Raw genomic sequence first — 14,175 nt, 5'->3', positions numbered from 1 at the left:
TAAGTTTCCAGAGGCACTGACATGGTTGGTGAGAATTTCTGGAATCTTGGGCATTACAATATGATATTAAATGGGACGGTGACAAAAATAAAGGAATTACAAGGTGTTATAGCAGGAAACTCCTATTTCCACCACTATAGGAAAGTTAATGCACCCTGACATGCAAGGGGAATAGTGGATGCCTTGCTGCTAACATGCCAAAGTCAACTTTAGCAGAAATATAAATGCAAGGCACCCACTATTCCCCTTGCATGTCAGGGTACATTAACTTTCCTATAGTGGTGGAAATAGGAATTTTCATGTATGTTTCCAGAGGCAGTGACATAGTTGCTGAGAAGAATCTTGTGTGCACTGTTTGTTTCTGTGCATTGTTTGAAGAGCCTAAGAGCTCACAGTTTAGGATGAATATTTCACCCATTTTATGAAAAAGGTATTTTCAATTTTTTTTAACAATTATGATTTATATTAATATAATTAACTAGTCATACATGTAAAACATTTCAATAAAATAAAACTTGAATATAATATATTTGGCTATATTTTATTAAGTTATATTGTTTTTAAATTTTGATTTTAGATTCATAAAATATTATACTTTTGAATATAATATATTTGGATATATTTTATTAAACTATATTGTTTTTAAATTTTGCTTTTAGATTTATAAAATGTTATACTCTTGAATATGATATATTTAGATATATTTTAATAAAATATGTTGTTTTTTAATCTTGATTTTAAATTTATAGAATGCTAGAGTATACGTCCCTTTGTGATACACATGCATGTGAATGTGATGGAATTACATAAGCATAAATAAAAGATAGATTCTTGGGGTTCCATTACATTAACTTCATATAAGATTGCAAATATTAAAGCTTTAAATCTTATTGAAAATTCATATTATTTAATTTTACAAATTCATTCATATCTTATCGCCCCCTTCCCTTTTATTTATAGCTTCTTAATTTAAGGGTATCACAAATATTTAAGATTTATACTCTATTGAAATTTGATACTATTCAATTGTATGTGTTAATTCATAGCTTATGACCCTTTTTTTATGGCTAAGGTTCTACTTATTTGTTGGATATTTAAGATTTATACTTTATTGAAATTTGATACTATCCAATTGTATGTATTGATTCATAGCTTATGACCTTATTTTACTTATTTGTTGGATATTAGAAAATGTATTGTTACTTGTTAGAAAGTATTTATTTCTTGGGATAGTGTATTTATGCATTTTACTTAGAAAACAAGGATTGCATTATCAAATGAGTTTGATTCATAGCTTATGACCTTTTTTTTATCGGTAAGATTTTACTTATTTGTTGGATATTAGAAAATGTCAGATTGTTATTTATTAGAAAGTATTTATTTCTTGGGATAGTGTATTTATGCATTTTACTTAGAAAACAAGGATTGCATTATCAAATGAGTGTGAGTGAATAATGATCTTCCTAATGTGTTAATGGTAATGTAAACATAGAAAAATAATAATATGTTAATTTAGGGGTAGGATTAAAAGTACTTTTATAATAGATTTTGATATTGTGTAAAAAGATGAAATGTAGGAAATCAAATTAGCATTTGGAATAATAACATTTTTATTCATGGAAGTTTTGTATGATTGTGAAATTCTAGTTTTTCTAATGGTGCTAAGTTAACTTTCCTCTAATATAAAATACACATGTTTGTGTTAGTACAACAATTGAGTACCTAAAAGATGGATTTCCTTAAAATATTTTGTAGAGTTATAGAGAAGAATTTCTTCTTGTGCACTGCTCACAAGAACTTGACGGTGGAAAAATTAGCACTGGGGTGAGAAAAACGTGCATACATTCTTAGAAATAGACATGTATGCTTAATCCTATAGCCTTGATGCACCTTGAACCTCCATGGACACTGAAATCTAACTACTAAACTGGAAACCATTTAAGAATACAATCAACTAAAAATCTTTATAAACAAATGGAAGGACAGCGATTTAAGATTTGAAATATTCTAATAAAATTCTAAGGCTTCTCCAACCCCTGAAAATAACTACTTGCTAATAAGCATTAAATAAACAGGGCAGTGTATACTTACAATTAGATTTCGGAAGGTCAATTATCTAAAGATAGGTATACATAACCCCTCATTTAATGGCCATTACCTGGCCACATATTTGTTTGTCGGGCAACGACGATTTACTTGTACAATGTACTTAAGTCGAATTCAATCTGCCATGTTATGTCCGGATTTCTCTCTTATTCAAAATAATGTGCTCTAACAAGAAGTGCAGCCTGATATGATGGGTGTATTAAGAAGGTTTTTAACTGATTGGTTGGAGCGGAGCGGAGGACGGTTTTTGGTGTCTGCCATTTACTGAAATCAATAAGACTTTACTATGATAAAACTGGTATAAATTTTACTATGATAAAACCAGTATAAATTTCAATAATTATTTTACTATGATAAAACTGGTATAAATTTCAATAATTTACTATGATAAAACTTGTATAAATTTCCATCCTTTGCACACCAGATTATGCATTAAGAATTACTTTTTGTCTATAAATTTCCATCCTTTGCACACCAGATTATGCATTAAGAATTACTTTTTGTCTTTTATAAATATTATCGTATGTACATTTGACATCCGTTCATAATTCCCTCGTCTTTTACTAATCTTATCGTCTCTAAATTTGATATCCTTTCGGAAATTCTTTTGTCTTTTACGAAACTTGTCGTCTCTCCATTTGGCATCCTTTCAGAGATCCCATTTTGTCTACTCTAAATCTCATCGTCTTTCAATTTGACATTTTTTTTTCATATAATTAATATTACACCATATAGTAAATAGGGTTGATATATGTAAACTTATATCAATTAGTTGATATATGTAAACTTATATCAATTAATTGATATATGCTTAAAAAAAAAGAATTATGATTATTAATGATAACGATGATGATTAATTTTGGAAATGAAATATTTAGTTTTGATTTAAGATTTTATTTTTATGCTCAAAAAACTTGGAGAGAAGCCTTCCAAGTTCACTGTAATTTTGACAACGTAAAAGGCTAGAAAGGTCAGTGTTGCAACAAAGATTTTAACACTAAGATCTAATGTAGTTGTAAGCGGGGCACTCTAAAAGAAAGTGATTTATCATTAATTAAATTTAATAATATTATTAATTAATAAATATTAATAATAATTAATTAATTTATTCTAATTTATACATTATTAATTAATTTAATAAATAAATAACTAATTTATTTTTAATAGTTAACTAGTTCATACTTAATTAATAAATAATAATAATAATTAACTCAATATTATTAATATTATTTTATTAGTATAAATATGGTTAATTAAAAAATAATCTATTCATTATTAGTAATTAATTAATTCATAATTTATTAAATAATAATAATTAACTATTATTATTTTATATATATATATATATATATATATATTTTGTTTTTATTTATTTATTAATGAAGATGATGATGATGAATGTCCACTCAGACCAAACTTTGGTCTATCGGACCTAAAGAAAAGAAACAAATTATTTAGTTTGATTTAAGATTTTATTGCTATGCTCAAAAAGCTTGGAGAGAAGTCTCCCGAACTCACTATAATTTTGACATGAAGGTTTATAGTGGCAGCTACAGGGATTGATCCTGTGTCTCCCTTAGATTAGTGCTGGCAGTTACCGATTCACCATGTGGTATAAAAAAAAAAAGGCTAGTAAGGTGCGACAAAGATTATGAAACTAAGATCTAATGTGGTTGTACACGGGGCACTCTAAGAGGAAGTGGTTTTCATCCTCGATGTTCCTATTCTCACAGAGATGGCAGATCCTTTCCATCCATGGTGTTTTAGGCACTGCCCAACGACCTGTTTCATTGTGGAGCTCATGAGAGTTCGTTCCAATCTTTGCTATATTAATTTTCTTCTTTGAGCTAGTTAAAACAAAAAGATACTTTTGATCTTCTAAGGTGGTGTTGATACCTTCTTATAATAATTTAATTTTCTTTTAGCTTCTAAATCTCTCTCACACCACATTTTTTCTAGTAAGATTGTGTGGAAAATAGTGGAAATTCTAGTAAGATTTTGACTAAATTCTTATAGAATTTTTGGAAATCTAGATTATATTATAATTGTTGAGTTTCAGGATTTTAAATATATCATGAATTTTGATAGTGATAAACACATTTTCACTATAAAAAAAATTTAAACATTATTATGATTAAATATTTTAAAAGAAAAAATAAACCGATTAAACTAAAAATGACTTTGAACTTGTTAAACAATGCCCTCATTTTATATAATTGGACTCGTCAATAAAGTTTGAACGATTTTATGAGTTTTAATTGTCTGAATCGATTTACATAGTATCTGATTATACAATCGATCTTTTAGTTTTGAGCTGTGTGTATTTATTTTTTCCCACAGGTAACGCGCCTTCAATGTGGAGGTTTCATATTGAATCTGAGTTTCAAGCACTGTGAAGGCTTTGTGTGAAATAGCGAGAGGCGCGTGAAGCCCAACGGTTCCTCCAGTTTGGAACGGAGAAATCCTTAGAACGAGGGAGAAGCGTGAGGCAAATTACGGCTTTAAAAAGACAGATAGAGGCGGAAGGAAATTGCGGCATTAAAAAGACAGATAGAGGCGGAAGGGGTGAAGCACTGCACCCCATTCGAAGTAATATCGGCGTGCTTGTGGCGATCCAGAACAAAGGCTCTCCATATCCCTGCTCATCAACATTCCATTATTTTGTTTCCCTTCAACGCCCGTTCTCGATTGCGGCCACCTATTCCAAGGGGCTACTATGGCAATCTTATAGTGTTCGCCTATGCTACGACAAAATCCGAGTATCTCACTGAACGACCATTGTCCTTCGCTGCGAAATTAATTAACGAAGGGAAACGGATGGTGAAGGAAGAGTACGTGCGATCTTTCATCGACTTGGCGGAACTGAATGCTTTTCCAAACAACCATGGATGCCCAAGCAACACATGTCATGGTTACTACCCCATTTCAGACGTTTCCAAGATTATGCTCGACCTCGCAGAAGCGGATTTTGGGTGGGGAAAGGCGGCGTATGCTTGTCCGGTCATATCTAATAAGGCCTTCTGTGAATGCCTTGCTTCTGTTTCTTTACCGTCGATTGCTATGGAAATATTTAAGCAAGATATAAGTAATGCAATCAACGACTGCCTGAAGGCTTAGTCATCTTTTGAACGTGGGGAATCAAGACAGGCATTGTAATGTTCATGAGCCAGATTTAATCAGATAGATTGTAGGAAGGTTCAATGAAGAATTAGTACCTAAAGCACTAGATTTAATCAGATAGATTGTATGAAGGTTCAATGAAGAATTAGTACCTAAAGCACTAGTAGTGAGCACAGTTGTTTCAAATAAAGTTGAATGATGAATTAGCAGCTAAAGCGCTTAGTAGTGAGCAGTGAGCACAGTTGTTTAGAATGAAACTAGCTTTAGACATCTCTGGTTTTAATCACATTTTTAATATGGCGCAAGGTTCTGCCAGGTTATTAAGTTCATAGTATGTAGTCCACATAGGATGCAAAATTTTTTTATGGAAGCGATATATGAAAAATGTTTATACTAGCATTTGCACCAAATGTTGCAAAGGAAAGGCCCTAAGGCATAAATTGAGGAACAATTCCGACATGGGAATGGGAAAATGTACATAAGATGCAGATATGTAGCATAAATGAGATTCTAAAGATGTATAAATTGAAGTTTATTTAGGGTGCTTAAGTCTATATTTTTTTTTAATTATTGAATTAATATTGCATATAAATCTCATAAAATTCAACCAACTTATAATTGAGGGCTCTGAGCTCTAAGTTTGTCTTTGGGTCATTAACATGGTAATGCACTGTCTCAACCACACATAACAACAAACAAAAGACTACAAAATGTTACGATCATTACTATAGTAAACCCAATGACTCTACACACAATAATTTATTCTTTACTCGAAGAGAATATTGCTTAACCATATCCACAAAAAGATTGCAAGGTGGAAAGCATTATGCAGAACAGAATCTCTGTTATTATAACTTGTAAGTTGTAGCATTGTTCCAACCAATAAAACTATCTTCACATTTTGGAAGATCAAATGGAAATAAGTTTTGAAGAATTCAATAAAAAACGTCCAAGATCATTGGATCACATGATTAATGGTACCCTGTCCTATGAATCTAATATTTTTATGCACTTACAATTAAGGGAGAAAACAAGGTACAAACAATGTATACCACAGGGACCAATAAATAGTATATTTGCTAATCCTTGCTAGGATCAGAAAAAACAACATTACTTCTCCTTAAATCCTTCACAATCAAATTATACAATTGTTGTACAACACAAGGCCCATGCTGTTGTCAATAGTTCTGATTGAGAATGCGACCAGATTCCTTCAATCTCATACAGTGATTAATGCACCAATTATACAATTGTTGTACAACACAAGACTCATGTTGTTGTCAATCAAGCAATAGTTCTGATCGAGAATGCGCCAGATTCCTTCAATCTCATATAGTGATTAATGCACCAAACACAGATGTACTAGTTGCAACGACTTTTATATCATTTTGCTGATGTTGTCATGTCAAAATCAATGTGATACAATTAAGTTACCTTTAAGAAGAACCTCATTGCAATTTCTATACAAGGATGTCTGTCTTATCATTACTCATTCTAATTTCACCTCTTTTATTGTCAGACTTCACGAATTAGCCTCCAAATGCTTGCTTCATCCACAGACCAGTGAATTACCTTTTATAAATATTTTGTTTGAGCATTGGAACTCAATAACATTTACAAAATTATAAAAAGTTTATCTCCAATCAATTTCTTTTCTTTTCTTTTTCTTTTTCTGATTTCCACTTATTATTGTTATATAAATATCTAAACTCATTTTATAATACTTTAAAAATAGAAATTTTCAGATATTATAATCCCTAAATCCTTTCTTCCCATTCTTAATGACTTTTGCAATTGGAAATAAGGCTTTGCAATTAGGTTCCCTCTGCATTAAACTTTGCAACTGACCCACCACGGTTAATGTTGGAGTCCTTGGAGGGGTTTTATTCTCTTGAACAAAAGTCAAGTGACAAGAAAGAGTTTGGGCTCCCGGTTCTACGCCGGGCCTGTACATTATTACTGGAATCTCTTGTACCTGTTTTGGCAGATCCTATTTTGGGTGTTGAACATCCAGTTCTGCCCTTAAATATAAAGGAGCAAGCCAAAAGTATTGCACATGAATGGAAGTCGAAGATAAACCTTGAAGGAGATGTTGCCAATGGCAATTCGTTGGAGGCCCAGGCCTTCTTGCAACTTCTAGCTACTTTTGGAATTGCGTCAGAGTTTGATAAAGATGACTTATGCAAGCTTGTTCTTGCATTTGCACGGTGCAGGCAGACACCTGAACTCTGTCGTTCCCTTGGACTTGAATCAAAAATGCCAGGTTGGTTGGCTGGTGTTCTATAATGTTAGCCTCAGTGGCTAGGCTGGCAAAATTTCCATCCATTTTGGTAGATAGGCTTTTTGTTGTTTTTCTGGCATTCATGGCTAGCTTGGTTTTTTTGAGGGACTGGTGGATTTTATCAGTATACTTGGTTGTGGCTGATTGAGTTGAAGATAAATTTTGGTAATCCTGGCTGTAGTAAACCTTCCCAACGTTTTTTGTTTAGTCCAGTGAACGGGTTTCTAAGTTGACGGGGTTGGTAGTCTTTTCTTTAGATCTCAACATTTCATATGCAAGGCAGATACTGAGTGGCCTCTACTAGGTAGACATCTTTTTATGAGGTACAAAGTTGTATGTAAGTTATTTTGTTGATATTAATAAAGGCACCTGAAGATGATCAGCTATGGTAAAGTGTCATAAGGCCTTTCATGAGTGGGGAACTGTTTACTTACGAAAATGGTCTCAAGCTGGCATAGTTGTTATCTTTATTGACAAATCCGTTGAAGTTGTCTGTATTGTTTTTTCTTTCACAGTAAACTGTCTTTTGGTATTTCAAATGTTTGTGACATATTCAGATTAACTGAAAATTTTGTGACAATTTCATGCAGATGTTGTAGAAACCCTGGTCAATAGTGGAAAACAAATTGAGGCAGTCAACTTTGCTCATGCATTTGGGCTGACAGAGAAGTTTGCACCTGTTCCTTTGTTGAAAACACATTGAGGCAGTCAACTTTGCTCATGCATTTGGGCTGACAGAGAAGTTTGCACCTGTTCCTTTGTTGAAGGAATATCTGAAAGATGCTAAGAAAGCTTCTCAGGCAAGTTTAAAAAGCGGGAATAACTCTACTGTTGCACAAGTACGATTGTATTACTGTTATACAAAATGTCTTGTTATGTGATGATCATTTTGGCTTAGTATTGTTGGTTATATCGGAAGTTCCTTTTTTGACCGATATTTTTATTTGCTGCTACAGAATGAAGTAAATACAAAAGAGCTTTCTACTTACAGAGCTGTTATAAAGTGCATTGAGGAGCACAAACTTGAATCGCAATTCTCACCAGATCCTCTTCAAAAGCGTGTAGCTCAGCTAGAGAAAGCTAAGGCTGACAGAAAAAGGTCTGCAGGTGCTGTTAAGTCTCAACCTAAGCGTCCTCGTGCTAATGGAGGAAATGCTGGTGTATATATGCCTCCGTTAAGTGCAGATGAAAGAACTCCGACTCTTTATGCTTCTTCCAATGGTGCAGACAGAAGCTTTTATAGGTCTTTGGATAGAGTACAATAGTCTCGTGCAGCTCCAGGTGTTACATCCTACAACCTACAGGGCCAAAATGCATATGACAGATCAAACCAAGGATTATATGGGGCAGGCTATGGTGTTGGAAATAGGACTCTAGTCTCGCTCTCAAGGCCATATATGTATCCATCAGATAACATGGGGCCTTCGTTGTTGGGTTCCGATTCTTACAATTCCTCTACTAATTATAGCAACCATCACTTTGGCAGTAGACTGCCTGCCCCTCCTCCAGCTTATCAGTATTCTTTTATACATTAGGTAGGTACGGTGCTTATCTTACCGTGGTCAAGCAAGTCTCGATCTTATCAGGCCCCATAAAACCTTTTCTATTGGATGTGGCTGGTAGTAAGCACTTAGCTTTGAAGAGGTTTTTTGACTTTGTTTCTGTAAATCTAAAAGATTGGCAAAGTTCATTTGGCAGCTTTTCACAAGTTTCAGTGGTGTTTTCTTCTATTAAGGAATCTTCTATTAAGGAATTTTATTTTTGTATGGTATTGAGTGCTTCATCACTTTCCCAGGTTACTACATATTGTAGTGTTTACAGTTCAAAGATGATTCTATGCATAATTTTGGTATTTTTTTATTTGTTTGACAAATCAGAGAGGATCAATCTGTCTCTTTGTGGAAGATTAAAATTTGGTGAATAATATATCATTTGTGATCTTGTTCGGAGCTCATAACACAAGACTTTCAATTGCATTGTATGCCGAGGGCTGGTCTTGTGCTGAATATGATTTAATTGTCCACTTGCACGTTACCTCATTGGTACCTGTTTACTCTACGCCTATGAAGCGAATCAGATTTTATTTTGATTAGTCCAATTGTAAGGCTATATTTGAAACTGGACCCTGCCCCTCTTAAGCTGGACCCTGCCCCTCTTAAGCTGCTGCATGATTTAAATCCCCCTTTTTGAGCAGAAATGATTTGTAGTGCTAGTGGTATAGTTGTTATACCTTGCATTAATATTTTTGTGTTCTCTGTAACGAGGACAACGCACATTGGAGTTATATGTCCCATCTAGAACTAGCAATTGTCTCAAAAGGTACAAAGAGAGCAAGATAGGATTATTAAATTAGAATTGTTGAATTTCTCTAGAAGAGATGTTGGTTCAAGCCTACAAGGAGCAAAGAGATTTGATGTTTGGAGTTCTATGCTTTTTAGACACCATATTTCTTTAAATACAACTTAATTTTAGAAGCAGGTTAGAATAGTTCAAATTGCCAAAAAATCGAGCCAGATTCTGTCTATAGCCAGATTGATGGGCACCTCTGATTCTTTTTCCTCATGTGCTCCCTTGGAATTTTGCATTGCCCTCTGGATCTACCAAATCCTGCGACCTCCCAACGTTTTGCATTTCCTTCTGCATCTGTCGAATCCTAAGACCTCCCAGCGAGAGGGATCGAGGATTTTGGAACACAATGGAGGTTCCAAACAATCATGTCTTTGTCTTGCAATTTATTTGAATCCTCCTGCAATGACAAAAGAACCTCTACATAATCAGCATCAGGGGAGTTGCTATCCCTCTTCTTGTTCCAGCCACATCGATGCTCCTCCATGATACTCTTGACGAACGACCTGACCCGAGGACAAGTTTGGCACATTGTTGATGCTTCTTAAGCAAATCCAAAACCGGGAGCCACGGTAAATGGTGCTTCTTTGAACTTGCCCAACAGCTCAAAGCCCTCCTTGACTGTATTCCTCAGCTCCACCACACTTAACAGGTGACATCTGCCACAAAACAAAGAATTTCATATCTCATCAACGAGCCTTAACAGCTAGGTTACCTCAAGCATGAAAATCTCCACAGATTTGCACAATTTGGAAGCACAATCCACGTTGCTCCTTGTTGAGTCTTGAAAATGTCATTCATTTGCATTATACTTTCACTATTATGTCCATTATATCACCTCCATTTCACCTCCATTTCACTACTATGTCACCACATTCATCCCTCTTTCATTATCATTGGGCCACCTTTATGTTTTTCCAATATTTATTATTTCTAAGCCTTTTAAGTGAATTTGTGGTTAAACATTAGAAAATAATGTGCATATGCTTATACCTAACAAATGGGTTGAGATTGTTGACATGTGTAGGTTGAAAGGAGGCTTCTAGAAGACCCTTATGTGGCACTCTAAGGCCAAATTCGAATTTGGTTGGAAAGAATCATGGGATCATGAGGATATGTGTCACATCTCCTAATTGTATTGTAACTCTAAAAAGACATGTGTCTTATCAGTTCCTATTTTGATTAGGACTCTAGGGGTAGAGGGAGAGATTCATGGATTATCATTAATGAGATGGCTCTCATCTTTTTGTATAAATAGGAGATCTCTCTCCTTCATTTGCTAGTCTTTCCTTTAGTCTTTTCTTAGTCCTTTTAGCTTGTTAGTCCCATGGCTTTTGAAAGATTTTGTACTTTGTACTTTTGAAGAAATTGAATAAAGCTTTGATGTTCTCAACATGGAAGGAGATGTGAAGTAGATGTCATGGAGCATATTAGGATGTAAGTAGAGTAGATTTCATTTTGTAAATATTGCTTTGTAGAATGTAAGGTAGATTAGATTTTTCATTCATGCAATTTTAATTCATGCAAGTGTGTTTAATTTTGCTTTGATTTCATGACTAATGGCATATGTGATCATCTTGTCTATGTTGCTGACCTTTATTTTTCTAGTTTGATTTTCATTAGTATCATTTCTTTAACTTGCACTTTACTTTCTGCTCTTAGATATCAAGTTGTTCATCTATTGATGGTTCTTTTTCCATAATCAAATAACTTTATTGGAGCCAAAATATCACTTAGTACAACTTGGTTTAGTTTGCTTTAAGACTCACATTTCTGACTTGTTCATAACTGTTATCACATGATAAATCTAGCTGAAAGGCAAAAAGGTTAAGAAAAGGTTAAAGTAATGTGATTTGTCTCCTTTATGTAGTGTCACTTAGATTTCACATTTCATTTTCATTTTAAATCAGCAGCATAGATACTGGGCCGATGTCATTAGTTCTTTATTTGATGTCTTTATTTTCCTTTAAGCATTTGATTTCATAGGTAGTAGGGGGCCCCTGCCTTGTATAGTTGTCACTTTAATTTCTTGTATTCCTTTTTCTGATTTTCATGTATATTAATGTACAGTTTGAATTACTGCATTTTATTTTCTTTTTAACATGTATATTATTGTACATAAATTGCATTCAAGCTGATTGTAGATTAGTGATGCACATAGCCTTTTAATGAACTAATGACGTGATAGAATCATCTTGTCCTTTTGCTAAAGCAGCAAGGATACTGGGTCTCATAGTCATTCTCTCATTATTTGATTATTGCATTTTATTTTGATTGAACTAGTTGTATATTTACACTTTTGTTTAAATACTAACTCCATTAATAACATGTTTTAAGTTCTTTTGAAGTGCTAAGTTTTGGAAGTTACCATTAAGGACATAGGTCTTGTCTTGAAATATTTATCCATACTTGTCCTTTAAAAGTATTCTTAAGACCTTAGGAAAACCAACAAGAACAAAACCCCAAAAACAACATAAACTATAAAACAACGAAGTAAGAGAAAGGTTAACTAAGCACATATAGTGCACCGCACTTCATCAGTTTACGATACCCGGATTGATAATTTATGTAGAGCAATTTAAGACATTAAATTGACTAGACATTTTGGCGCCGTTGCCGGGGAAGTGTAATTAGGAGACCTTATTTCTTACATCTGAAAAAAAATTAACAATTCTTGAGTATGCTCTCCTCCTGCACTTTGTGTGATCTAGAGGATCAGAAAAAGGATTGTTAAGTAAAAAAAGAAAAAATAATAATTCTTGAGTATGCTCTCCTCCTGCACTTTGTGTGATCTGGAGGATCAGAAAAAGAATTGTTAAGAAAAAATATAGGAGACAAAATAAACTTCATCACTTCAATTGATTCAAAAAAAAAAAAAAAAAAGAGAAAAATAAACTTCATTTCATTTCCATTTTCACTCCATGCCATCCATTTCATCAATAAAAGTTATTTCCCCATGATCATTTCCATTAAGATTGCCTAACTATCTCTATTTAGCTAAGTGGTTGCTGTGATACTGGTTTCCGCAGCTGATACCAGGTTTCCGCAGCTGATACCACTCTGTTTTTCAAACTTACAGTCAAGATGTTAGTGCAATAAAATGAAAATACAGGTATGACTATGCAAATTGAGCCCCAAAAACCATACTGAGGAAATTTTCATTGTCATGGGGGAGTGGCGAAGAGGCATCCAAGATATATTCATAACTCGATGTGTTCCTCTGTTGTCATGTATCCCAAAGGCTTTCCCAAAATCTTCATGAATGGACTATTCATCCAAGGAAGACTTTTTACTGTTATCTATAGAACGCATCCGTAATTGATTGTAAGAATCTTCTAAGACATATGTTCGGCGAACATAAATACGGAGTGGATTATAGTTGTGCTGCTCATTCTGTTGTCTAATCCGAGAGCAGAAAAATGATCGCTTGTTGTCAAAGACGAGATGTCTTGTGCATAAGAAAGTAATGTTGGCTGTTGCGTAGGAAAGGGAGAAGCAGCCTAGGTTCATATTCTGCATAAAGCTCCACCTGGAGGCCGTGAAAGTCTTTGCCTGCATGAGGATCTGTTTCAAACAGTACATGCAAATATTCATGCAATAAATATCTGTAGGTTTCCTCAGATCTGCATATATTGCAAAAGCTTTCTCGTACTGTTTATCAATGACATACAAGTCAGCTAGGGCCTATTTCAAAGTTGGAGTACCTGTGTAACACACCTACAAAACAGTAGATCAAACAAGAACAACGAATGCAGAACAGAGAACAGTAAAACTCAGAAAACGTAAACACAGAAAAAAACGTCAAACTTCAAACGTTCGATTTGACCAAATGGAGACGAATTTCAAAAAACTAAAACATGGGTTTTTTTGCCAGGTGGGTTAATTAGATAACCCAGAAACCGTTTGAGGAAATTCGTGGCGGTGCGGGAGAAATATTCGGTTCTTTGGAGCCTCGTTTTTGTCGCCGCGTGAAGAAAAACGTGAGTTATTAACTGATAGTTTGATTAATTAATTAACTCCGCGTGTCTGAGGAGGAGAAATCCAAATAGGAGTCATCTATGTGCTGTTGTTCAAAGCCTAATTATAGTCTTATTCGTTGTACTCTTGAGACGTGACCGATGTGTACACAGTCATCCGATCTGGAAGGTTCCCGCCGTTACTCTACCCATACCATACACCTCACATGCTTTGCTGAAAAATCGTCAAACTCAAGTGATTTATTTGAAGCGAAAGTCAAATCAGTTAATTGCAGCTCAAACATGTAAATTGCATAGTTCAACAACATCTTGCTGGGGGCGTAGGCCCAAGGAGGGTATGGTCTA

At 34.2% G+C, this 14,175-nt stretch overlaps 2 protein-coding genes across 2 annotated transcripts; both read left to right on the top strand.

Annotated features, from left to right (window-relative positions):
- Positions 1 to 21: 21 nt before the first annotated feature.
- LOC149157103 (piperine synthase-like) lies at positions 22 to 5,223 on the top strand. Its single transcript, XM_089444980.1, has 2 exons — positions 22 to 78; positions 4,657 to 5,223. The coding sequence occupies exons 1-2, from the start codon at positions 22 to 24 to the stop codon at positions 5,221 to 5,223; spliced, it is 624 nt and encodes a 207-aa protein (XP_089301106.1).
- A 1,863-nt stretch (positions 5,224 to 7,086) lies between these two features.
- On the top strand, positions 7,087 to 8,210 carry LOC149157102 (FRIGIDA-like protein 3). The gene is made up of 2 exons (XM_089444979.1): positions 7,087 to 7,489; positions 8,098 to 8,210. The coding sequence occupies exons 1-2, from the start codon at positions 7,087 to 7,089 to the stop codon at positions 8,208 to 8,210; spliced, it is 516 nt and encodes a 171-aa protein (XP_089301105.1).
- The last annotated feature ends 5,965 nt before the right edge of the window (positions 8,211 to 14,175 follow it).

Source organism: Pinus tabuliformis, chromosome 9 (genome assembly GCF_031772625.1).
Source record: "Pinus tabuliformis cultivar Carrire ecotype Pingquan chromosome 9, CPIR1, whole genome shotgun sequence".
Lineage (NCBI taxonomy): Eukaryota > Viridiplantae > Streptophyta > Pinopsida > Pinales > Pinaceae > Pinus > Pinus tabuliformis.
Note: the sequence above shows the minus strand (reverse complement) of the source record. Positions and strands in the feature narration are given on the sequence as shown.